Raw genomic sequence first — 26708 nt, forward strand, 5'->3', positions numbered from 1 at the left:
ATTCTTGCAGCCACAAATAGATGGAAGCCCTGAATGACGACATTTCACATCCTTCCCACCCTCAAACTTGCTGCCTCTCTCACTTTCTCTGCCCACTCCCCTCCCTTCCATGATGGCACAGAGCAAGACACTACCTACATACATTGTATTATGCATCCCATAGGGACGTATGTGCATTACATCAATGTAAAAAAAAAGAAAAAAAAAAGAACTTCGTGTTGTAGCAGAACAATACTGAAAGAAAGCATGTCTTTGTTTATAGGTGCTTAAAATAAAATGCACAGCATTATGCCACATAGCTGGAGTTCCACCTTAAAACAAGGGTGAAAAATAGAGTTTGATCCACACCACAGAAATTAAAATAATACTGTGATGAATAAAACATCATTGGATCATTTATCCTTCTGACAAATCAAACTTTCAAAATGCAATCTCGGGCACACAACAATCACTTTAGAACAATAGTTGGATAAGGCAGTTAAAACATAAAATGCATGATATGTACTAGAAACTTTTCCCTATGTTTCTACAACACAATTTTCACAAACACTCTCGTAAAACATGACCATGATTTTTTTTTCTTCAGATTTTTCCGACACTTGGGGTAGAACTCTGTAAAATTTTACTTTGTTGTTTACCAAAGCTCTCCTGGCCGAGAGCCAGCAGCCAAAAAAAAAGGCATTTACTCTTTATAGTTTATTTTAGACACATTACAAGACTTTCAACCATGTGTGTGTATATATCCATGCATATGTATTGGCATATTGTATGTTTGGCCTCACTAGTGGATACTGAATTATTTAAACAGGTAGCATTCAATATCAAATACATTGGTACATCAACAAATAATGAATGCCATAAGCTCAAGAAATCTTGTGGAAATGGAGGTTTTTGCATGAGAGCACTTCATCCTCTAGTAGGACAACTTGACAATGATAAAAAAGAAGAAACACATCCAAAGTGGGATTTTAATTGAGCTGTAAAAACAATACACAAATGAAGGCAGCCACATCTGATGTTACTCCACATTCAAATGAGATGTACATTGTATGCAAGTAAATACAATGTAAACACAAATTTCTGAGACTGAGAGAACTATACTGGTGGGCTCCTCATGAGTGTCAGCAATGAGTGTAGTACAGTGCACATTCAGAGCCTCATTCAGTCATCCTTGGCTAACCTTGCAAACCTAAACTGCATTATACTGTAAGTAGGAGAAGACAACCCATGGGTTTCAGTCTTTGTCTTTATCACAGCGTCCTTAATTGACCTGAAGTCAGGTGGGTTGTCCCTTCTTCTGTAGATAAATAGTTGGGCCAATAAGAAGGGTTGAGTCACTCTCAGCGGTGGTCAATTTCATTATGCGATATCAAAAGAAAAAAGATACTTCATTCTAATAGGAATGGAACCAGAATTTCCTTGGCGAGTCCCACATGTCTGTAGCTGATTTACAGTGGATCCGCACATGTCATGGAGAACGTTGGCCACTTCCTGCTCATCAGGCTACTGGCGAGAACTATGCAAGTGGCTCAGAATTAGATTTGCTTACCAAAGTAGCTTGCTAATTCTGGAACAAATTACAGTGGCTTTAATCCCTGTGCAGGCAAGAGTGTGATGACTCCTATCACGGGCACACAGTTCTCTCAGAGTCTGATTGGAGGCATGTGGACCCTTCAGCTTGCTGGACAAGGATGCACAGCTGAGCTGGAAGGGGAGAGCATGATTTTTCTTGTCAACTCCAACCGAACACACTTAAAAAAGTGTATACTACACCTGTGATGTAGGAAATCTTCAATAAATGTGTAACTTATGGTGAATTTGGGAATGAAGCCATGAACTATTGCCGTGTGTATTGTGGGGAATGATGATGATTGCTTGTTTTTAACTCAAAGCATACTAAATCTGAATGTCTTGCTTTGCTATTCAACCCATCAAAACCTTTCTACACTCAGCAAAAAAAGAAAGTTAACACTTTTTCAAGTTCATATTTTTCTTAGAAGATTTTGACATAAATCACTGTATCACATACCATATTGAAGATAATTTAATTGGCTATCAACCTAGTGGGTCAATAGTAAGGGAAACTTTACGCATGAGTGCACACATTCGTTTTTGTCCTCTAAGGCACAAAAGTAAAAATTGCAAAAATTGACATGTTCTCTTTCGTTTGCAAATGCCCTTTAAGAGAGCAATGATAACAAATGATCAGTCTAACACAATGAGACATGAGTAAAATAGCAAAAGTAAGTTTTTTGTTGTATCTATCTCTTTATAACCTCAAACAAAATCAAAGTCGGAAACTAAAAAGGGAAAATAAGAATTAATATCAACTTGAATTTCACATGACATAGGGATTAAGGGCACAAAGATGATTAAATGAACAGAATATCTTTACTTAATTCTTGTAATTTAAATAATAATCTAAGAATTCATGAGACATACTGTAAAACATGATATATTCGCGGCATGAAATTTTCGCGAATTGGAGCTGACAGCCTTTTTCGTGGCATGAAAATTTCGTGAAGTGCCAATGGCGTTCAATGCATATAGTGTAAACAAGAACTTCGCGTGCAATTTAATTTCGCGAATCTTGGCGCTCGCGAAATTTGCGAAATTAAAGTGCACGCGAAAATTCCTTGTTTTACAGTATTCAAGAATGAAATCTTAGAAATCAATTCAAATTCCTTTCATTTTTATTAATATTGCTTCTTCTCTCATTTCATTTGAATTTGGATTTGACAGAAAATTCTTTATTTTCCTCCATCATCTTTTAGCCTTTATTGATCCTTTGGGCTTCAAAGATATTATTAAGATCATAGGTTAATTTTTGCAACTTAATTCATGTTCTTTGTTGCGTTAAATTTGTCTTTTGTTCTTATTGTTAAATGGAGAGCACTTACGCATGAATGACAACTTTTTCATTTTGGCAATTTTTACTTTTGTGCTTTGGAAGAGAAAAACAATGGCGTTCACTCATGCGTAAAGTTTCCCTTTTTATTGGCCTACCAGGTTGATAGCCAATCAAATTACCTTTCAAATGGTATATAATACATTAACTTTCACTCAAATGTTCTATGAGAAATATAAACTTGAAAAAGTGTTTACTTTCTTTTTTTGCTGAGTTGTACATACATTGTACAAAGTGACTCAAAAATTCTGTCTCAAAAAAACTTAACCTCATTCTATTCTGCAGTGAAACTAGGCTTTACAAACGCTATGGCATTCATAATGTGTGCGAGTATCAAAAGAAAATGTGATTTTCTTTTTTTTTGTCTAACATCATTGGTGTCATTCTGTAGAGAATATTTTCTCTTTCTTTTGAAGTTTATTCATTTTGGGGGTGGATTTCTTCTTTAAGGCAGCTGACCGCAAGAGTGGAAATGCTAAGTTTGTAAATTTCACACATTTTATGCTAAACAAAACTACCAGTATCTCAGAAATGATAACATGGGAATACTCTTAGGTACACGAAAATTTATGCAAAAAACCTGCTCACCTGCAAAAGAGTATGACAGATTCACTGAAATTTACCACGAGCAAAATTTAAAGCAATTGGCAACTTTCATTAAAGGCATTATTTTTGAAAGGGCATAATGCTCTTTCAAAGTAAGTTCTTGTCTTGAGTAGACAGCAGGAAAAACGATCTCATTCTTCCCCTGTACACAGTCTAAGTTCAACAATAATCATCAGTAGAGAGATGTCTGATCTCAAGCAACCATCGCAACACTGAATGCACATCAAAGAGCATTGCTTTAAAAAAAAGATGACTTTACACAGACCATGAATATATTGTGCATATAGACAAACGTGGTCACAAGCTAACTACTTTGGTATTTTTGCCCCAAAAAAATAAGGGAAATACATACATGTATGCCATATATGGAACAAGATGGATAAAACTTACTATGTAAGTAATACAAAAAAAAAGTGCTGATGCACTAGAATAGTATTACATCTATCAGGCAACAATAAATCACAGTTCCTACATTCTACTTTTTTACTCTATCTTTCCCTCTTAATATTGCAAAGTAACCAGGAATGAGTCCCTTGCAGCTTCTAATGATATATCATACAGCAGTTTCCCTTACAAAATTCAGTAAATGTTTACTATGCCATACCATGACTACTTTCTGCAGTGATAATGGTGATATGATCACATCTAGATGCATCAGACACAAAGATTTGCCATTTCAATTAATACAGTATTTTCAGTACACATCCCATGACATTACTGACAAGTTGAGCCAAAATTATCAAAGTTGCGAGTTTGATACCACAAAACAATTTCAGTCCTGACAGTGGAAAAGGGAAGGACTAATTAGCTTTTTCTTTTTTTTCAAATCATAATTTTCAGTGCCTCATTTGCACAACGTAAAAAAAAAAAAGCAGCATCAATGTCATCAGGTATCACGGGGGTCAGGAGAGGAGAGGCTCAGGCTCAGTCGATGTCCAAAAGGTCCTTTCATACACAATAGCTATCACGTTTCTGATCGTCACGCCAAAATTGATCATATTCCCTGCCATTTACATAAGGCCAGAGAGATTCATTTGGCTGAAAGCAAACAACTTTAAATCTATAAAAAAACTGCACGTGCCAAAGTGATGAACGTTACGTAGCATGACCCTAGGCATCCTCACCCTGGATCTAGTGCAGCGAGTTGCATCATGGGAGTAAAAAAAAAAAACAAACTCTGTGCGCCATAACATACACTGCATGAGACATATCATTATGAGGGCTTCCCTAAAAAAAAAAAGAAAAAAAATCAAGATGGACTCATTTTAGCATTGTGATGCAAATCATGATGATTTAATAGTGATTTTTGTGTCCACATATAAGAATTACTGGTTATTTGCAAAAAGCCATCAAAAAAATCTTTACATTCTAGTGTGTGAGCACAGCCCTGTTGACCCCTGTACTGATAATATCAAGATTGAATCCTTCAATAGAGAGAAGATGAAAGTATTGACCACCAGGCAGCAAGCATTTTGGTGACCAGCTTTTCAATGTTGTTGGTTTAAACCCGAGTAGGAATCAGCATCGGATTCTTGTTCTCTTTAAATGTAATCGACTCTGAAAAGAATTCAGTTTGAATTTCATTGTTAATTGCTGAGAAGCCTCAAGAAATTAATGAGCCATCAAAGGAGTTTGTATTCTGGCTTAACCCGTTGAGGACAGGTTGATTTTGCTACAACACACATTTCCCATAGACACTGCCTGAGTATACTCAAGACTTGTCCTCAACGGGCTAAAGGTACTTCATTAACACTACGTACAAAACGTATGTCCATGCTATTATCAACTTGCACTATCTAACAAGTAGTGACCACAGGTTTATCCTACCACCATCTGAATCTTGGCAAGCCATGGGCAGCATCTCCTATCACAGAGGAAGTGGTTTTCCTGAGTCTTATTGATTGCCTCATGTCATGTGGGTACTGAACCCAGAGTAAAAACTTGACAGATCAGAACATCTCTGCCTCCCACTCCCTTCACACTGGACTCCCCCCATCGTTCAGAGTGTCACAAGAGATCTCATCCTCTTTTACCACTGACCGTCCACACTGGTGTCTGGACTGTCCCTGAGCAGTAGTGGCCCGAACACTTGAAACAAAACTTTGTGCATGAGCACAATATGAAGAATACAACTGGGCGCTATCAATTATGGCCCTACGTCACTCTCCCTTCATAATTCTGTCCCTGGACCTGAGTTACTTTGCAGGAAAGGTGGGGGGGGGGGGGATCCCAGTGAGCATCCTCATGACGGTATTGGAGGGGGAAAGTCCTGCGGTGTTAGGACCAGTGTGACGTAGGGATTGTGACCAATACTTTATCAATAGCACAGGCCACTCTTTATCTGCCTTGACTTGTTATCCCTACAGTTAATGTGTAAAACATTACTTCTATCTCTCTTACACAGATACGGGAAGTGCTTATCTCTCTCTCTCTATTTGTCCTCAACTCCCTATTATCACATTGGGATAACCACACAAATTAGTTACTTCCTGTCTGTGAACTACAGGTTAATGAACTTCTCAGCTGGTGAACTGAACTTGGTTATGCACAATAGTCTGCACCCTTTACCATTTCCAGTACCATACTGGAATATTCACAGGCTATACTGTTACAGGTTACACAGCAAGCTACGGCTCAGTCACATTCTCATTACTTCATCACTTTAAAACTTTTTATAAAACGGTTTAAAAGATCCTCATCAAATGACTGGCTGAGAGCAATCACGTACACAAGATTATGCACGTGAAAGTTCTTACAATGTACATGTATCTACACAATATGCATTGGATGCCAGTGGCAATTTGCGACAATTTCATGCTGTGAGAAAGCCCGTCGGCTCCAATTCGCGAAAAATTCATGCCGCGAATATATCGTGTTTTACAGTAACCTGTCTTTCATTTTGCCTAAAATACACAGCGGGCATGAGTTTCTAACACTGACCGTATACTAATGACCGCTCAGAGAATGTGGGCTTGCTGTAATCATGCTCAATGAAGTCACAATTGCATACTTTAGCAATGCACACTCAGTCAGTTACAAGCACGCACTCAATCACCTATTTACCATAAACAAGTTCATGTTCAGTACCAGCATGTGAACATTCTTCAGCAGACATCTTGGCTTTTTCAAAAAATGGCTTGAATATATAAATTGGTTTGAATGGCTTGCACGACGATTAGAGCAGGCCGTTTATTGTCAGTATATATGCATATAATGACACAATGCAATTATGTTCGCTTTCAACATGTAATATGGCACAACTGAGTATTTGCGATAATAAACCCCTAATAAGCCCGGGGTTAAAAACCAGAGATAAAACTCAATGACCTAAAAACTCTGGAAAACCTTGTGGCTCATTAAGGAGCATACATTAATACCAAATTATTACAAATAAATTAAACTGGTCGTGGTGAAGATGCAAGCTAGAATGATTTACTAGCGCACGTTAACGCCACTATTATATGCCCAACATTGAAAACCTTACTCTAACAAGCCATCTGTGGCATTCCGGACCATTCATACGTTGGATTCTCTGGCTCCGACTGAATGCGTAAGCATGAATACATTAACGAACAAACAACATTTGCCTGCTATACAAACGTAACGCAGGCAAAGAATAGTCTGTTCTATAACTTCAGCATCTTACAAACACAACTCACACTTTAAAATTTCCTTTACACCTCTCCTTAACCTCACAGAAGAACAACAGTAAGCATGAAAACATCAGTATATTAAGGAATGGCTTGTACGACGACTAGACTTCAAAGATCAGGAACAAAGCTGAACGGAAACAATCAAGTGTGAATACAACACGTGCACGAATCCTAGCATCTGTTTACTTTCATTTTTCTATCTAAAGAGCATATAATTATGAAGAATTTTAATATAACTGAAATATAATTGATTATTAACAATTTTCTGCTTCCCAAAGTATGAAAATAATTAATTATTATAAATAATAATAGTAAAAATGAAATTTTCTGGGAAATATCTTATACAAATCTGAACCAACTGGAATCATATTGTATAAAATCAATGATTTATACTTGAAAGAACTGATACATTTGGAATTATATGAGAAAATACAGAGCAAAACAATATAAATGAGAGATGTAATAAATTATATTTGAAATGAGTATAAAGTCTTATGATATACCACAGGCAATATATATCAAATATTATTTACTGCAAATAATCCACGCATTGTAGATTACAGAACACACCTCAAAAACCCCAGTCTATCTTCAAACAAATAAAACTTTTGCCGGGACAATTACATAAACCCTGATTCGGTAATAATCTCTGAAAAAGAAAAACATTTATCAAAATTTATCAAAAATAGGAAATGTGCAAAGAAAAATGCCTTTAATAACCATATAGATTACCGTACTCCTGACATAAAATATAGACCAAAATCGTACCATACACAACACAGGAAAAATCGTGGTACGCACAATGTACTTTGTCAAAAAAAAAAAAAAAAAAAAAAACATGTTAAATCCCATAACTGTAAGTTTGATGTCTTTCCCTTCAATAGTAACACTGCATAACATATTTAAAACACAAACCTGTAAAAGAATGTCATCAAAAAGCACATGATTTTAATGTATTACCAAATCATTCTTACAAAGATGATGATCTACTTCAAAGTGCTTTGTGTTTGGATGGTCTTATGTGTTACTTAGTTTGTTTTTTTTTTTCCCTTATAAGTTATACAGTCATTCTGTATGGCCAGATAGCCAGGATGTGTGAGCAACTGAGGCAAGCTAAACCATGGAATGTCAACCAAATTCAGCAAGAGCTGTTTGATGTAGCCATCAAATGTGTACTGCCTTACCAATTACAGTGCTGATCAGCATCAAATGGCAGGACATTCGCAAACACTTATTCACATCCTCTCTCTGAAGACCGTGCTGTCTCCAGATATATAGAAAGATTTGAGAATAGATGATAGGAACAGGATGCAGCGTCTTGAGTCTGAAGAGGAGGAGGAGGAATCTTTCCTCTTTGAATCGCTTCTTTCCCTCTGTTCATGTCCCCCCCCCCCCTCCCAGCTCTTTCCTGGGATGACAGGAAAAGACAAATGTCTGGGGAAAGAACTGATAATGACTAACATCAGAGAATTTTATGTCTCAGCTTTTCTAATCAATACTTCAAGGGGCAGTTGGGACATCAGTATAGTGTATTTTAGCCAAATATTTCGGGGGGTTTTATTTTCATGATTTTCGCAAGTCGGGTGCTATTCACAGATTTAAAAACATGTGAAAATATGAGCTCTGATCCTGACACGAGTGTGACGTGCATGCATACATTCTGTGTTTAGTCCTGTACTGTACTCCACAATCGCAAATTTAACCACTTGCGAAATTGACGGGAAGTCCCAATACATAACTAGAAATGTTGCTTTGGCGACTGGTATGCCTCCGCCATAATGAATGATTTTCCTAATAGGTGTAGATAGTACATGTGGACAATGTGTGATTACATTTTCACAAAATTGGCAAAATATTGAAATGACAAGTTTGTCACAAATGTGTTGAATGTTCACCTTCCTTGACCTAGGTTTAATTGGGTGAATAGGAGAGCATGTATCTAGGGATTTAAGGACTTTAACTTGACTTTGACCCATTCATACATGTAGGCATTGAGTAATTTTCAAGGTACAGGTGTGGAGAAAAAGTGCAATTTCTGAATAGAATAGTAAATTGTTACCATTTTCATCTGGCCCTTGACCCTAAAATTCATAAGATAATCACTTTCAGGTAGAACATGCATAATATGTACTAAGTTTCAAGAGAACTTGAGCCACTTCCGAGATACGGAGGAAAAAGTTAGTTCAGCACTTTCACTTGATCTTTGATCTTTTGACCTTTGAGGCAAAAAAAGAAGAAAAAAAAACTTTCCAGAGAATTTCTATTAGGTTACACAAGCATACACCAAATGTAAAAAAAAAAATAACCCTGCTGGCATTGCATAAATATGAGGGAAATAGTAATATTTTGAAGTGTTGCACTTTACCTTTGACCCCTGACCTTTGACCCCATGAACCCTACATTCTCTAGATAATCACTTCCAGTCAGTACATGTATTATATACTATGTTCCATGAAGATACCTTGAACAATTTTCCAAGGTACGGAGAAAAAAGAAGTTTTAATATTTTTACTTGACCTTTTGACCTTTGACCTTTGACCTCATGACCCAAACTTTCACCAGAGAATCTTAATTGGGTAATACATGTATACACTAAGTTTCAAGAAAATATCTTCAGGCATTCAATAGATATGGTGGAAATAGTGAAATTTTCTGTATTTGACCCTGACCTTTTGACCTTTGACCTTTGACCTCATGACCCAAACTATCACCAGAGAATTTTAATTGGGTAATACATGCATACACTAAGTTTCAAGAAAATATCTTCAGGCATTCAATAGATATGGTGGAAATAATGAAATTTTATGTATTTGACCTTGACCTTTTGACCTTTGACCTTCAGCATGTGCACCCAAAAGTTGATAGGCACAACTTCACCCCCTAATACACATACATGCCAAGTTTCATTAGGATACCTCAACAGGTTTTGATAGTTACCTTGTCCACAGAATTCATTACGGACGGACGGAAGGACGGACGGACAGACGGAAGGACGGACCTGACGGACGGACGGAAGGACGGACAGACGGACAACCCGAAAACATAATGCCTCCGGCACCACTTCGTGGCGGAGGCATAAAAAATTAGACCCGCTAAATATACGGCACATACAGTATGCCAGATGCAAACCCCTTATATTACACTTTCATGACCACAGTTTCATACTTGCAGCTGGCTTGCTTTGTTATGCCCAGTCCACCGACTTGGTAAAAAATCTCATTGCACTAAAATTTATATAAAATAAAAAAAAAAAAACAAAAAAAACAGCAGAACAGTAGGTGTTTTTTTTTTTTTTTTTTTGCAAAAACAGTAGAAATCATTCAGATCAAAACTTTCAAAACGCTTCTGAATTTTGATAACAAATATCGTTTGTATATTTTCATGTTTTTTCTTGGTAAATAAAAAGATTTTGTGTTTGTTTTGCACCACTTAACGTTTTACAGACCATGTACCAACCAAATGGCACAGGCTCCAAGTCAGATTTTGAAAGATAATTGAGCATGTAATGTGAAGAATAATTTAACATGTGTGTGCAAAATGTTGATGTTGATGCTGATGTTCTCATTCACACATGCTGTAAAGCTTGACATACAAAAGCCGATGAATTGTGTGAGATAGCGATCAGATCAGTGGCGGATCTACGGGGGGGGGGGGTTTAGGGGGTTTAAACCCCCCCCCCCCCTTGGGCTGCCAAGTAAAAAATATAATGTGCATAGGAAAACGCCACCATAATGTCCAGACGCATACAATATGTTCCTGTAGCACTCTGTCTCAGGCTCAGCCTCGGGCAATAGGTTTTAACCCCCCCCCCCCCCACCAAGTGAACATGTGTTAATTTTTCTATGCACATCACTGTGATGCGCACAGAAAAACGCCATCACGTATCTAGACCCATTTATGATGCAGTGCGCGGCGCAAGCATGTAGCACTGATGACGGTGCGCGTATTGCATCGGATGCATGCAGTGCGCGCGCGTATTGTATTGATGCAGTGTACGTATTGCACATTACATACACGCCGGCCTAGCCCTAGCGCTATCGCCTATCGACAAGCGTATGTTCCCGGGACCCAGCCGGCTCATCAACTTTGCGATTTACAGAATACCCGTCTGTCATGGAAATTCACGTCCCCAAAAAGAGAAAGCAAACGTCTGTGAAAGACTTTTTCAGGTAAGCCTACACTGGCTACAGTACATTACTGTTCAATTGTATTTTGACAGGCGAATGCGAATGCAAAATGAGGTGCGTAACGGTATTATGATGTGCGTAAGTAATTCGCTCGTGCAAGGTGAAGTGAAAGCATTTCGAACCTGCGTGTTGGGTAAAATACTAGTACAATAGCACTGTAGCCTAGGCCTACTGCAGGGCTGCCAACATTGGAAACTAGTTGAGAGTGAGATTCCCATAGGCCAATGATATAATACAGGGATCAAAATGAGTGAGATCAACAGAAATGCATGCAAATGAAATAAATGTTATAGTGAGAAACTGGCCCAAAATGAGTGAGTCTCCTTCTTAGTGAGATTTGGCAGCCCTGTAGTTCTAACGTTACTCTACAAAACTATATATCCCAACCACTGACCTAAAAGTAAAAGCATGGACGGGAGGTGGCGTATGCGAAAGATGATGCCAGTCGCAGCAGCTTTTCAGCCACCATAGGCGGACCATGAACGCCGACAATGGGCGCATGCGTGCTGCGAAACGCATGTTGTCATGGTCCTAACATGGCGGTGGCATCACTTTTGTTCGCAAATCAGCACGCACGCCCCCCGTCCATGGTTTTAGGTCAGTGATCCCAACTGTGAAGGCAGGGAATCGGGGCTGCCACTCAAAATTTTCATTTCCCCTACGCCGCATGCGTATTTTCCCCTACGGACACCATTTTCCCCCTACGCCCTTGCCTAAAACCCCATTTTTCACCTACGAAACCCAGTTTTCCCCTACAAAAAACACTTTTCCCCTACAAATAACCTTAAAGTAGTAAATGATAGTTGCCCCCGGGTAGTTGCCAAGGAATTTTCAATGTGTGTTCGCACTGGAGAATGCGAAAATTCTTTGAAACCCTTTGAGAATTGAGGGGTATTTTTTAAACTTGCCCACAGAATTGAAGAAAAGTTTCAGAAACATCAAATCCCCCTACTTTCCCCTACGGAAGATCATTTTCCCCGTAGGTATCCCCTACTAGCTACGGAGGTCCATTTTCCCCTATGGTAAGGGAATTCCCCTACGAGTGGCTGCCTTGAACGAAGTAGTCGAAACTAAGCGATTCCCCGGCCGTTTTAAATTTTCCATTCACTTTGTAAACAGTGGCGTAGATTTGTCTGGAGGAGTGGGAGGATGACTGCGAGAGAGCGAAGTGACCAAGCGGGGGAGGATGTAGGAGGGAGTGTCCCCCCTCCACGGTAGGAACTTTTGGCATAAATTAGTCACTCATACACCATTTTAATCGGGTTTTACAGCTAAATCCCCCCCCTCCCCCAAAATCAGCATTTTATCATGAAAAGTGTGTGTGTGTGTGTGTGTGGGGGGGGGGGTGATTGTACAGGCCATCCCCCTCTCTCCAAATGTGGGGGATATTATATCCCACATCCCCCCCCCCCCCCGATCTACACCCGTGGTATACAAAAATGACAGAGGTCATTTTCAGCTTGATAAAGTGAGACTTCCCTAAATCTTCTTTGAATAGATGTACAATTACAAATGTATGTTAACTCCAATAGTCTGTTAAAAATTTGCACACGTAAAGTCCGATGTAAACTGTAAGAAGAGTAAAATATTTATAAAAAAAAAATCGAATTTTTAATTTTTAATTAATTTAATAAATTTATTCATAAAATCAAATTTTCGCTTGTAATATTTCTGATACAAAGTTATGGAAAGCTATTTTATGGTCAAAATATACTTTGTAACATTTCTATCAATTATCTCAGTTACAATAAAGTTGCCGCACTGAAATTATTTTTTTATGTTTTTTTGTTTTGTGAATTTCTTACGTATTTCTTTGTTTTTTACCTTTTGTTTTTGTTGTTTTTAGCACTGAAATTTAGCACTGAAATATGAATTTTTATAAATTGTAAAAACAATTTACATTGAGTTTGTACTCAAAATCACATTTTTGAGCGATTTTCGGGTTAATGGATTTGTTTTGTGGTTTATGAACAGTATACGCGGGTGCGACAAATTTAGTTTCTAAAGATGCGAGATACTTTAACGAAAGAGTAATGAAACGTCCCGGCTGTGTCATGTCGCTTTGCGGACTACCACTACTACCTAGGGTTAAACCTGTTCTGGAGTTCCCCTTTAATAATATTCTTAAAATTTCTTAAATGCCTGATCTGTCTTCTGTTTATTTGTACTTTGCAGATGTGCGCCGACTGTAACTGAACATAACCTGCACTCGGACATTCCTGGTGATGGGACCACCCCCACTGTTACTGATCACAGTAATACGCTTCAAGACAGTGGTTCAGTACCCCCGAGTGACCCAACCCAGGCTAGCAGCACTACAAGAACAGAGGTACCATACCACTGGGACATTGGGTTGTTGGTGTCGGGGCAGTCGTCTGACAGTGATCGCTATCACTACTTAACACATAGCTACCAAGGACGAGAGTTTGCAACATATGAGGTCACAAAGAAGGGCAAGCGAGTCCCGCTCACCTTTCAAGAGTCATGGCTCAAAGACTATGAGTGGCTTTCATACTCCCATTCACAAGGTGGAGGCTACTGCAAGTACTGTGTCTTGTTCCAAGCCAAGTTGGCCAAAGGAGTGCTTGGAACCCTGGTGAAGACCCCATTCAAGAATTTCAGCAAGGCCAAAGGCAAAGATGGCATTCTCACACTACATGATGCATACAAATACCACCATGAGGCAATGGTGATAGGGAAGGCTTTTCTGGCAACATACAACAACCCAGAAGCCAGGATTGACACTATTCTTGACAAAAAGGGCCAGGCGCTTTCCAGTAAGAACATGCACATCCTCTCAGTGATTGTAAATACCGTCAAGCTGTGTGGCATGGAGGCCCTACCGTTACGTGGTCACAGAGATGACAGAACAGCAGACCCGCTCACCAACCGAGGAGTCTTCACTGCAATTCTAGAGCACGCTGCCAAATGTGATCCGATCCTCCGGGAACATTTGAAGGAGGGAAAGAAGAACCAACAGTACACATCAAAAACAATACAGAATGAGATCATTACTGTCATTGCGGACTGCCTGCGTGACAACATCTTGGCACCTCTGAAACACGTGAAATACTTCAGCGTCATTGCTGATGAGGTGACCGATCCACACGGAAATCAAGAAGTACTGTCACTATGCTTGAGGTTTGTGGATGTCACTGATACGAAGCCTCACGTCAGGGAGGTCTTCCTGGACTTTCTTCATCTACAGAGGGCGACTGGTAAGAGGATTGCAGAATCCATCTTAAGCCTCCTCGACAAGCATGGCCTTGATGTACAGGATATGCGTGGGCAGTCATATGATGGAGCATCTGCAATGGCTAGTGACAAAAGAGGAGCTCAGGCCGTGATCAAAGAGAAGAACCCACTGGCGCTGTACACGCATTGCCGCTCACATGTTCTGAGCTTGGCCATTGGCAAAGCATGCAAAGTAGAAGTACTACGCAACATGATCGACGTGATTAATGAGATCCATCTCTTCTTCCATCTGTCTCCGAAACGACAACGCTTCCTGGAAACGATACTCGGCACCTATGCACCAGAAAGCCGCGTTCAAAAACTCAAAGGGCTCTGCAAAACGAGATGGACAGAGAGGCACGACTGTCTGGAAATATTCCGTTCTCTGTATGAGTACGTATTCACATGCGTACACGCCATGGTGCAACCAGGTGAATATGCAGAGATCGAGTCATCGTGGGATTGGGATGCTGAAACCCGTACCAGGGCTCAGGGATTCATGGCCTCTCTCAGGAATGGCCGCAACATCATAGCCCTGGTCATCCTGGTCAATGGTCTGGATACGGTGAAAGGCCTGAGCACCAAACTCCAGAAGAGAGATGCTGATGTGGTTGCCGCCTACAACCTCATCGACACAGCTATTGATGAGGTGAGAAGAATGAGAGCGGACTTCGACTCGGTCTGGAGGAACTGGTGTACAGAGGCCGAGAGGATTGCTGCTGATGTTGGGGGAGAGATCGCGGTCCCTAGAAGAGCCAAGCACCAGACACACCGTGCAAATACTCCAGCTGACACAGCCAGGTTTGTATTACTTTATTGTATCTCCCGAACAGAGTTCGGAATTGGAGGGATACTATGGATTTGGCCTCGTCACACCGCTGAGTCCGCGGTAGATATATTTTATTGTGAGTGCTGTACTGGCCACATTTCTTCTCGGATTAACTTCAAATTTGGCATGGAGGTGCATTATGGTATGCTTTAGTTATAAAAAAAAAACCAAACAGTTAGTACATTAATGCTCATTTAAAAGTCATATCATGGCATGAATGGGACGGGGCTATTTATGTAGCGTACAGTTTCCACACAGCTACCATTATACCTTTCTTGTAATGCGCCTTAAACAGAGACAATATTCTGATGGTGTCACCAGTGTCTCAAGCCTTTGCAATGTTCGTATTTTGCAGTGAGTACTACAAGAGAACTGTTGGGATTCCTTTCATGGACAGCTTTCTACAGGAGCTGGGCGACAGGTTCTCGGCTGACAACCGTGCACTGAAGTCAATCATGTCACTTGTCCCTCTGGTGATGGTAGGGCTCGCGGATGCCGAGTCACTGGCTGAGGATCTGCTCTTCTGGGAGAAGGATCTCTATTTCCCCCTGGCCCTGAAGGTACGATATGACACTTTACATTTAACAGTGAAAAGGTGGTGGAGATTGTGCAGATATTGTATAAAATGAATCTTAAAGGCACTGTATAACAGTGTTTCCAGTTAAAAAATCTGAACTTCATGATTCCCCATGCTACCAGTGTCTTAGATGAGGTCTAAGAATGAAGCCCTGAAAAAATTGCAGTTCAAAATGATCATTAAGTGCATTTGAACAGTGAAAACCACTGAGAGACCATTCCAGTTTTCCCCATAGACTGCTGTGTAGTAGATTTTGAGTCCACCCCGGACGGGTAAATCATGTGCTCTCAATCGGTACACAATTTGTTAGTGACAGCTGAACTGTCTAAATTTATGTGTTCTAGGGTGATTCTTGGTCCAATTTAACACTAACATATGTGTCAGATAGCAAAGTTTGATACTTTTTTAAATGGGGATTCCACAATGTTATACAGTGGCTTTAATATACGTTTATTTCTGTATTTTTTTTTTTTAATTTTGTGCTTTCAGAGAGAGCTGGTACGCTGGAAGAGTTTCTGTACGGCACTCTGTCAGAAAGGTGACGTCCCTGACAATCTGGTCGACACCCTGCCACTAGCTGATGGTGACGTCTTCCCCAACATCAGGGAACTGATCTTAGTTGGCTGCACGTCACCAATCGGATCCTGCGAAGCTGAGCGTTCATTCAGTGCCCTCAGACGTGTGAAGACATACCTCCGTTCCACCATGACAGAGGAGAGACTGGCGGGCCTCACCTTAATGGCAGTACACTTCAGACATGCAGCACAGCTAGACACGGCAGAGGTGATCAAGCAGTTCGTCAGGGTTAACCCAAGGCGACTCCTGTGCAACTCCATCCTATTTGACTAGACCACATATTGTCGATGGGCTTATAAAAGCTCGTATCTCAACATTTTGTGAAAATGACTTTTTTGCAGAAATATGAAGTTTAAAGGTAAATGACATGATTGGGAGAAATAAAAAAATGCCTTGAGAACCAAACTTGCTAAAAGATGTACCAAAGATACACCAGCTGTAGTGTACCTCATGGCTGGGAGGATTAACATTTGTCTTGAAATTGTTTACATTAGGAGAATCGAGCATTAACATACACTGTTAGTCATAAAGGTGGAATATTTTTGTTAGTTTCAATCCTTCCACTTAAATCATTGTAATTTGAATACTTTCAGAGCATTAAAGATGATATTTGGACACAATGTTATTTAATAGTTTTTGCTGAGTTTAGATGAAACACCAATGGTGTAGATCATTTCATGCTTCACCGAGCACTGGTTTTATCCAGTCACAACAATGTGGATGATGGTGCAAAAGTTTTGTGCGCCCCGTTTTGCACACTTGCGAAAATTTATAATTTTCAATGTTCCAATTTTTTTCTTTCTCTTTCCTTAACGTAAATCATAACTTGAATGATTTTTTTCATGCTTCGCTGAGCACGCAGAAATGGTTTATTGGAGATAGGACATTTACAAATCTGCCATTAATTTGTGATCAGTCATGCGTAACAACTTGTGAAAGCCTTGTTTGATATTTTTTTTTTTAGTTGACGGTCATTTACGCATGACTGAGCACAGCATAAAACGAAGTTGGTAAAATTCTGGTTTTGCCAAAAACACACCTTTTTTCTTGATGTGCTCAGTGAAGCGTGGTAAAATACGTGATAGTCACGGATTACCTTATGGGATGAAGAACAAATTTTTTACACTCTTTACCCTGGTGAAAATTCTGCTTTTGTAGAATGGGGGCGGTTTTTTTTTTATTCACAATTATTCTGAATTTTTGACTGGATAAAACCATTGCTCAGTGAAGCATGAAATGATCTACACCATTGGTGTTTGATCTAAACTCAGCAAAAACTATTAAATAACATTGTGTCCAAATATCATCTTTAATGCTCTGAAAGTATTCAAATTACAATGATTTAAGTGGAAGGATTGAAACTCACAAAAATATTCCACCTTTATGACCAACAGTGTACCAACAACATTGAGTAAGTGTCATTCAATGACACAAAGAGATCCCATAAAAACGTACACAATTGTCGCAAGTATACTGATGATAATTCTTACCTAATGAGTTCACATCTGACCACAATTTTTTCACAGTAGAATCCTTGCATATAGTTAACTTGATTTTATGTGAAGATCGAAAATCGAACTAAATTGTATGATTGTAGCATAACAAGTGGCACCTGTGAAAAGTTTGTTTATTTGAGTCTCAAATTTTATGCACAACCTTCAATTGGCTGAATTTATAAGCAACATTTAGTTCTACTTAATTTTCATTTCTACTTCATTGGCCTGAACTCCAGTATAATCAACATCGCAGAGTTTACTTTAAGAGTTGTGGTACTATGCAATTCAACATATGTTACACTGTCTTAAATCTACCTTTTTATCACGTATCTTTCCCAGTTACTTTTCATTTGTATCTCATGTTGTTAGAGTTAGACCAAAAAGAAAGAACGCACACTAGAGAGAAAACAATTCAAGTGCAAATACTGTGTGAAGATATAATAATATTCAACTCATCTGGTAATTGATAACCAAACACATGATAACTCTGGATATAACTGTGTTTTAAACTGTTATTTGATCTTATTCTAATAAGACGTAATATCATGGACTGCTTTTTATGTTCTCCATTGCGTTAGTAGATGCCAGGAAAACATCACTTACGGGGTTCAAATAGCTAAACAAAAAAAAACAAAAAACAAAAATCGGCGCGACGCCACGCGGCTCCACGTGGCTCACAGACATCGCCTTGTGGACGATGCTCTGCATCGCCATTGGGACATCACAAACCCAGGGACCGCGGATCAGCCAGGGTCAGCAAAAAAGATAAAAAATAGAGCATGCAAGTATGCTTAAAATCGCAAGCTGGCAACCCTAAAAATGAAAAATCTCCCTACTGTGGGAGGGGGGATACCCCCCTCCCACACCCTATATAGGGTAGTATAGTTTTGGTTGAGATGGGGCTTCAGATTTCCATTTTTTGAGAGATGAGAAAGTTCTTATGACACATGAAAGAGCATACAATTCTAAGAGGAATTCAAAGTTTATTTGATAAAAATTGGTTTTGAAATGGCTGAGATATAAAAAACAAAGAGGTCCTAATAAAAGGCTGGACTCACCTTTTATTAGGACCACTGTGTTTTACTTTGTTTTGTGACATCTCAGCCATTTCTAAATTGATTTCCATCAAATAAACTTTGAATTCCTCTTAGAATTGTGTGCTCTTAAATATTTCATAAGTTGTTTTAATTATCTCGCAAAAAGTTAAATTCTGATTCCCCAGCATCTCCACCAAAACTGAAGGATAAGTCCAGACCAGTTAAAATTTAGTATGAAAAGAAGAAATAATATATGACAAGCACAACAGTGAAAATTTAATCAGAATTGAATTAAAAGTTAGAAAGTTATGAAATTCAAAAGATTTGCTTATTTTTGTACAACAGTTCTTGAACAGTTAATATGAATAATATGTAAATAAGTGAGCTGAAGATGTCACCAACAATTTTCCATTGAATATGTAAAAAAATAGCAAAAATTAATTTACTCCGGTCTAAAAGTATAACAAATAATGTTATTCCTGGTTGAATGATTTAGAAATAGTAAGTCAGATATCAGGATTTGAGACAGGGGTATAATTGTGTTTGATCAGTAACTGGAAATTTCATTTTATGTACATTACCAAGGAGCTTCAAACACAAAGCTCCTTGACATTACAGTGGCAAATTGTGAGGACATGACATTATCAAGGAGCTTTGAAGCTCCTTGACATTATCAATTCACTTTTTGCATAAAACATATTGACTGTTCAAGAACTGGTATTGGTAAAACTACACAATTTCATTACTTTCTTAACTTTCATCCAAATATTATTAAATTTTTACTCTGTCTTTTTGGACTAACTTTTACATTGTCCTGGATTTTCCTATAAAGTACAGACATGTACACATAGAGTAAATGCAACATTACATGCTAATGACCTGATTTCAATGCAGTGCTGACTGATTTGTTGTAGTGCTAATGAGAGCTTTGATGGAGGGAGAACTTACTAAAACTCTTCTCCCCTATCAGTACAGCTTTGCAAGTATTTTACATTTCAATGTTACAGGTGAGAAAAAAAGTTCCACACTTGGTCTCTCTCTCTCTCTCTTGAGTTGAATGGTTATAACTTGATCTGATTTCTGCATAGCTTTTCCCATGAAACAATAAAAATGGGCATCTCTCCATCAATCACTGCTAAAATGCTCTAGAAAGACCAGAGTCCAGCAGAAGTCAATCAAATTAGTGTTTGAGTCCCACATACACATTGTATCTGAAGGTATTTAAATGAAAAAAAGTTCATTTTCTCTCCCTTTAATACCATCTACATGAAAAAAAATTCTTTTCCATTTGATTTGCCAACTTTAAATACACTATTTGATGTTTTAAAATGATTTCACACTGAGGCTTTACTAGCAGGGATGCATTGAGGGTTATGTCTGAAAAACAAAAGTTCTAGCTCCCTGCAACTGGTATCACCTACAACCCATTTACTATTGGGATGAGAACAGTGGGGTGGAAATGTATCTACCTGGCATTATGTTATATACGGTTAACTCATTGAAATTTGCATGGCACAGGCAATTCATATGCTTGAGGTCCTTGTTAATTGTGACATTTTTAACATTCAGTCTAGCTTGTGGTAACCTAGCCTGGCAAGTAATGGATGGCAAGTTGGAGCCTAACAAGGTTTTACTAAATTACTTTCCGTTTGTGAAATAGAACAGATTAAGCATCTGATCTTAGATACAAATAGCACAGATCAAATGTAGTTACATGCAAAAGTACATTTCCACCTTGAAATAATTTCGTCATTTCAAGTTGCAAGCTAAAAGCATGCATTAACAGCTTGTAGGAGAGCAGTTACTCTTATGTATCCGGTCCTTGTTAACCATGACATTTCTTACAGACAGGAAAGTTTGGTGGTTGTGATGCTGCCTGGATAGCGTAAAAGGTTGGAGCTGAGTTTACAATGAGTTCTGTGAGAAACAAAAGATAAATCAACTATTTTCATGATAAACAGATTTTGTTTACCTTTTTTATTTAATGATGCACTTCACAATATGACTGGTTCTGGCATTACATTGCCCTCCACAATATAATAATGTCTAGTAGTAAATGGGGAAAAGGTTGCAAAAACATTGCCATCTTTTTTGAATGGAATGAACTGAGAGCAAGTGCACTTACCTTATCAGGAACTCTGTGCACAATTTTAGCAATGCGGTGAAGAACACTTACACTGAATTTTATGAACTTAAATTTTCCCTTTACAGAGGGCTTTCTGATATCAGCACTTCTACAGATGGCAAGAAATTGGTCTGCAGACAGACATGCTTTAATTTCTTCAACATAGCCTGAAACTGCACTAGAAACAGTGACTTTCTCAAATGTCACACAACTGTATTAGAAAGAATGCCTTCATAAACCAAGAAAGAGAACATCTAGGGAAGATGAGGAAGGGTATTAAAGAAATCTGAATTTGATGTTATTTGCTCTGAAATGCCAATCAATGGCTTTGTGCCCCTAAGAGATGCAAGGAGTTTTGTTTGTAGCTACCCATAAACAGGGACTGACGCCAAAGCTGAGGACTAGCAGGGAGGGGCACTAACCCTGGCTTCTTATGCGTGCTTGATGAAGGAGATGTAGAAAACAAGGCAAGTCTGCAGAAACTGCTTTAAACAACTCAGATCATGTGGTGCCAGAATGGTTTCTCTGTATTCTCTCACATTATGACAATTGATAGAGCAAATACATTTGTATAATAAATATGGCAGAAGAACCTCAGAGTGTTGGTGTCTACTTCCCTAAAATTCCTCTTCTTGAGGTAGCATGATCAATCAAATGTCTGCTTCTCTTCAATCTCAAAGTCTCTATCTCCCTCATTCTCTCTCTATCTCCTTCTTTAGTTTCAAGGCTTAAAGTTCCCCTGTCTACAAATGTTCCAAGTTACAAACGTGTCCCTATAATATTTGTATGTGTATGTGTTTATACAAGGCTTTAATTTCGACTAAGTTTGTTTTCTTGTGTGAGCTTTGTGCAACTAATAGCTGATAAGCAGATCTGGATCCTTCAAAGTAATAAAGCACTTATTGTAATTTGTCTTATGAAGTCATATTTCACTATTTGCAGGCATTTACTGTATTTACCTGATAACATGCATTCAAAGGCAATAAAGTTAAAGCAATGTCTTCCTATCTCATAGAAACATAATGTGGCAGTTTGGAACAATGGGTTGGTTTACTAAAATGATGAATTAAAGTATGTTTTGTATATGGATACAAGTCCTTTGGAGGACCTGGTAAACAGCTATTCCACCTACCACCACATTTTTAATGCACTTCAGTACTTGGAATCCAGTTTGCATGCATTATTTGTTATTAGATTATGGATCAAAAAACTTATCCACTACTTATTGGTTGAATGAGCTTCATTATCACATAATGTACATATTTTCAACTATTTCAGAATGTTGGCCTGTTTGACACTCCATGGTATATCATATAACATGCGAAGAGATCTTTGTCATCTGATTGGTTGTTTGATACTGATCATTCTGCCCATTTCACTATGACATCATCATCCGTGCAATGTGACTCCATTTACCGTGCAATTTTGGGTCCATATGATTTGATCCATTGCACGCTCGCTGAGAGCCGATGTAAAACGCTTGCGTTTGCAGTGTGACATCCAACAGCGCGCTAGTGTAAAGCACTCAGTGAGCACTCTCGTGATCTCACATCTCTCTCTGTTTCTAAATTAATAAAACATCAAATGACAGGGATCTATCTTAGGCGTTATATAAAACAAATAATAAATGTTTTTCATTCGTGCGATGGACAGAATATTTCATGACGTGAAAGATGAAATGTTTGATCCATTCAACGAGGCGCAGCAGAGTTGAATGGATCATTTCATCTTTCACCTAATGAAATATTCTGTCCATTGCACTCATAAACATTCATTCTTTGTATACTGTTTGTCACTTTTTAATGATCACATTTTCCAAATACACTGTAGTACACTACCTGTGACATGATGTTGTGACATTGCATGCTGCTTCATACGGTCACTTTGTGAAATGACAAAGCAATTGTGGCATTGCGCCCTACTTCGCACAGTCGGTAGGATCCCTCCACATCGTCGCATCTTCCGTGTACCACACAACTTCTCCCCTAATTTTTTCCCACCTTTTGGTTTAGATTTTTATTCAAAATATAAGATAAATATCCTCTGCCTAATTTGGAATTTCTGGTTAAAACTATGGGCCTCAGAGCCTCCAGGAGCATTATTCACCTTGGAGCTGTGCCTCTGGGTGAATATAGTACTATTTTGGAATTACTACTGCCCACAGTTTTAAGCAGAAACTATCAAGGTAAAGTATATATGTATGTCCAGCAGGCCTCAGAGTAAGCTTTATGTGGTCAGCAATGTTTGTTACAAAAGGTATGGGACACTTTACATATAACTTTTGTAAATTGGTGTGTGTGGGGGAATGAACAAAAAGGTTACTACACATGTACTTTAACTCTTCATTACAAACAATGATGCTAGACAATCAGTATTCTCGAACATCATAACCATGACTGAAATGTTGAGATACATTTATAACATTTTCATTTCAAGTGCATTCCCACCCAAGACATGATTTCAATATTCACTTGATCACATTCAGGGTGAGACCTCCATACATAGGCCCCTACCCCATAGTATTTGATTTCTGCCTTTCATTCCAGCTGGGTATAAAGTTTGTTTCCCTGTGGTGTCCAACTAATGGTATACCTTTTTCATATTTCACTTCAATCTGGGCTAAGCCTGGGCTCAGTCTGTGTTCAAGCTAAGCTTCGCATACAATATGACTGTCATCTTTTGGGGGGAGCACAAACTCAGTGGGCGGTGTACCAAGCTGTTTGTGAAGTTTGTGAATGTTTGTGAATGTTTGTGAAGATATGAAAGTGCCTGGGCACTCTTAGCTTATCCTGAACTTTGCACACAAATCTTCAACCTCTAGAAGCTCCTGTTATATACATTGTATTGTAGTATAGACCTTCATTTTGCAATGCAAACATTTATTCTATGATCACTTTCAATATTAAATCTCATTTCTAGTATCAATATCTTGTTTCATACATTATGAACAAAAAATAACAGTATGTATTTCAAGACTACAAACTGGCACATAACAAAATCAGGTTTAGGCTCTAAAAGAGTATTCTGACAGTCCTATTTCAATTTGGAACATCAAGTGGCTTGACAGACATGTATAATTTCAAAAGTTACCAATCACAAAAAGGACAAATAAATTTGCTCTCAACACACATAACTGTCAAAGCACTTGCAACTTTGAACATCAGATATCATTCAACAGCGATTAACCTGCATCACAAGACAATAGTTCCTACAAAACCTGTTCCTTGAAGAAATATTAGATGTATGAATGTTTAAAACTAATTTCAATTTAACAGATACATGCCTCTGTAGTTAAAACACATGGTACCTTTGTGCAAGAAAAGAGAGTGGCAGCAAATTAAAAGAAGTTGTCTGATGGTGCACTGTGAGTGGCTGTTCAAAGAATGGCCCATAACATGAATTCCCAGCCTTCCTCTTGTGGTGAAACCCTTTTGACATCTGACGTCTCCATTAGACTGAGAAGTTCATCAGACATCTACACAATGTATCTTCCTGTATCCCCAACATCAATGACAAGTGATATGCAAATTTGTCATCAGTGAAAGATGCTACTTTTAAAGAGACATTAATGAAATAAAATATTCTTGGTACACATTACACATTATGCCACTTACACTCAAACTCCAATGATCTGAACACAGTGTAATTCATGTTTCTGTTTCCACCACACATTGTAGTTCTTACATTTTTTGAAAACAATCTTATGTAAAACATATATTTCCAGTCTGATTACAGGTTGAGGGCCACTGACTATTAAAGAATGGACATGGGTAGTATCTTGCCGGTACTTGCTGTTAGCTTGGCTCGAGCAGCATCTTTTGTGACTGAACAGACATACATGGGTACCTCTTTGTGAGTGACAGTCTGTCTCAAATTGTAGGTCACATTTCTGCATCTGGTTACAAGCATTTTTCTAGTCACTGATGTACAACCTGTACTGGACAATAAAAGTTCTGATGTACTGTATTTCACACTTTGCTATCACTACGATCAAATCAAAATGGGATGGGCAAAACTTCATAGCTACAAATGTATCATTACACATGTACAATGTACATGTACAGTATGTATTGCATACACCTGGCTGAGATACACACACTAAATAGTCGTACATGCAGAAGATCATAATGAAAACCATACAATTTTGAAATAATCTTGACATTTTATGCCTTTAACTTGGTAGAGCACTTGCACTGGACTGGATTTTCTGTCTGCTTATCACAAATGTAACATTTCTTATATTGGTAAGAATCATAGAGATGAATGCACTTGGAGTTTAAAGGTCCTGTTTACCTTTGGGAGCAGTGATTTAAGAATGTTCAAGATACTAGTATCATATTTCATGCAGATATGTGTAGGTCTGTTGTACCACAAAACATCCTACCATATAAAAATTTTGCAATAAAGCCTAAAATATAAGGAGATATCAGTATTTTTCTCAATAAACCATAACTGTACGCGGTTTAGTCTAGAAACATTTGTATTATAACTATTGTTCACATTTTATTATATTTAACAATATTTAACATTGATTTTACTTATTAAAATTTTTACAGTAGTTGTTTCTATCCCTAACTCACATTTTAGAACTATTTTAAAGCACTAATGCTGGGTTTTTGTTTCATCTGCAAATGGTAAATCATGCCTTTAATGGGATAATCTTTGTGGGATAATCTTTGTAGGAAATCTTGTGCATTTTTTTCTTCTTCTTCCTTTAGAATTATTTTAACAACCTTCTTCCCAGTGCCTATTTATAAAGCAGCAATAATGAAATTCTTGTCCAAAATTTAAATTTAACTGGAGAGAAACAAATGTATGACTGTGGTACCATCTGTTATGGAGGTACTTTTTTATATGTACAAATGATCTTTATAACGTATACAATGTACTTCATGCCAGTGCTGATGGTTTCAAAGGACAAGTTCACCTTCATAGACATGTGGGTTGAGTGAATGCGGCAATATTAGTAGAACACATCAATGAGAGTTTGAGGAAAATCGGACAATCCGTTCAAAAGTTATGAATTTTTGAAGTTTCTGCTCAGTCAGGGCTGGATGAGAAGACACTATAGCTTGTGATGTCATATGGGTACAACTATATAAAGAAATATAAATAAAATTCAAGATATTCTCACTTTTCTCATATAATAAAAGAACACTCGACTTTTCTCTTTCAGATGTCACGGGAAATAATATTACCCCTAATATAAGTCAGTAACATGTCGAAGAAATGTGCACTTTATTCAAAAAGTCAAGTTTTATGAAATTCTCTTTTTATTTTCCTTATATTGTTGTACGCATGTGACATCATACACTGTAGCAGTCTTCTCCTCCAGCAGTGATTGCACAGATACTTTAAAAATTCATAACTTTTGAATGGATTGTCGGATTTTCCCCAAACTTTCATTGATGTGTTTTACTAATATTGCTGCATTCACTCAATCCACATGTATATGAAGGTGAACTTGTCCTTTAACCCAA

General features: G+C 38.2%; 2 protein-coding genes across 2 annotated transcripts in view; one reads left to right on the plus strand and one right to left on the minus strand.

Moving 5' to 3' along the window:
• The window catches only part of LOC139709374 (transmembrane protein 198-like), a 74192-nt gene that overhangs the window by 35530 nt on the left and 11954 nt on the right, over window positions 1-26708 (minus strand). The window lies entirely within an intron of this gene.
• On the plus strand, window positions 12794-16843 carry LOC139709367 (52 kDa repressor of the inhibitor of the protein kinase-like). Its single transcript, XM_071621325.1, has 4 exons — window positions 12794-12822; window positions 13530-15389; window positions 15773-15977; window positions 16484-16843. The coding sequence occupies exons 1-4, from the start codon at window positions 12794-12796 to the stop codon at window positions 16841-16843; spliced, it is 2454 nt and encodes an 817-aa protein (XP_071477426.1).

The sequence above is a fragment of the Diadema antillarum genome, unplaced genomic scaffold (genome assembly GCF_040938485.1).
Source record: "Diadema antillarum isolate AM-2024a unplaced genomic scaffold, OU_Dant_1.0 seq00001428_RagTag, whole genome shotgun sequence".
NCBI classification, from domain to species: Eukaryota; Metazoa; Echinodermata; class Echinoidea; order Diadematoida; family Diadematidae; genus Diadema; species Diadema antillarum.

Excerpts from the sequence above, each read along its gene's own strand:
- LOC139709367 (XM_071621325.1), top strand. The coding sequence starts at position 12,794 with ATGACAGAGGTCATTTTCAGCTTGATAAA. Across the intron at positions 12,823-13,529 it reads GTCATTTTCAGCTTGATAAA|ATGTGCGCCGACTGTAACTG; the intron begins GTGAGACTTCCC and ends TGTACTTTGCAG. Across the intron at positions 15,390-15,772 it reads ACTCCAGCTGACACAGCCAG|TGAGTACTACAAGAGAACTG; the intron begins GTTTGTATTACT and ends CGTATTTTGCAG.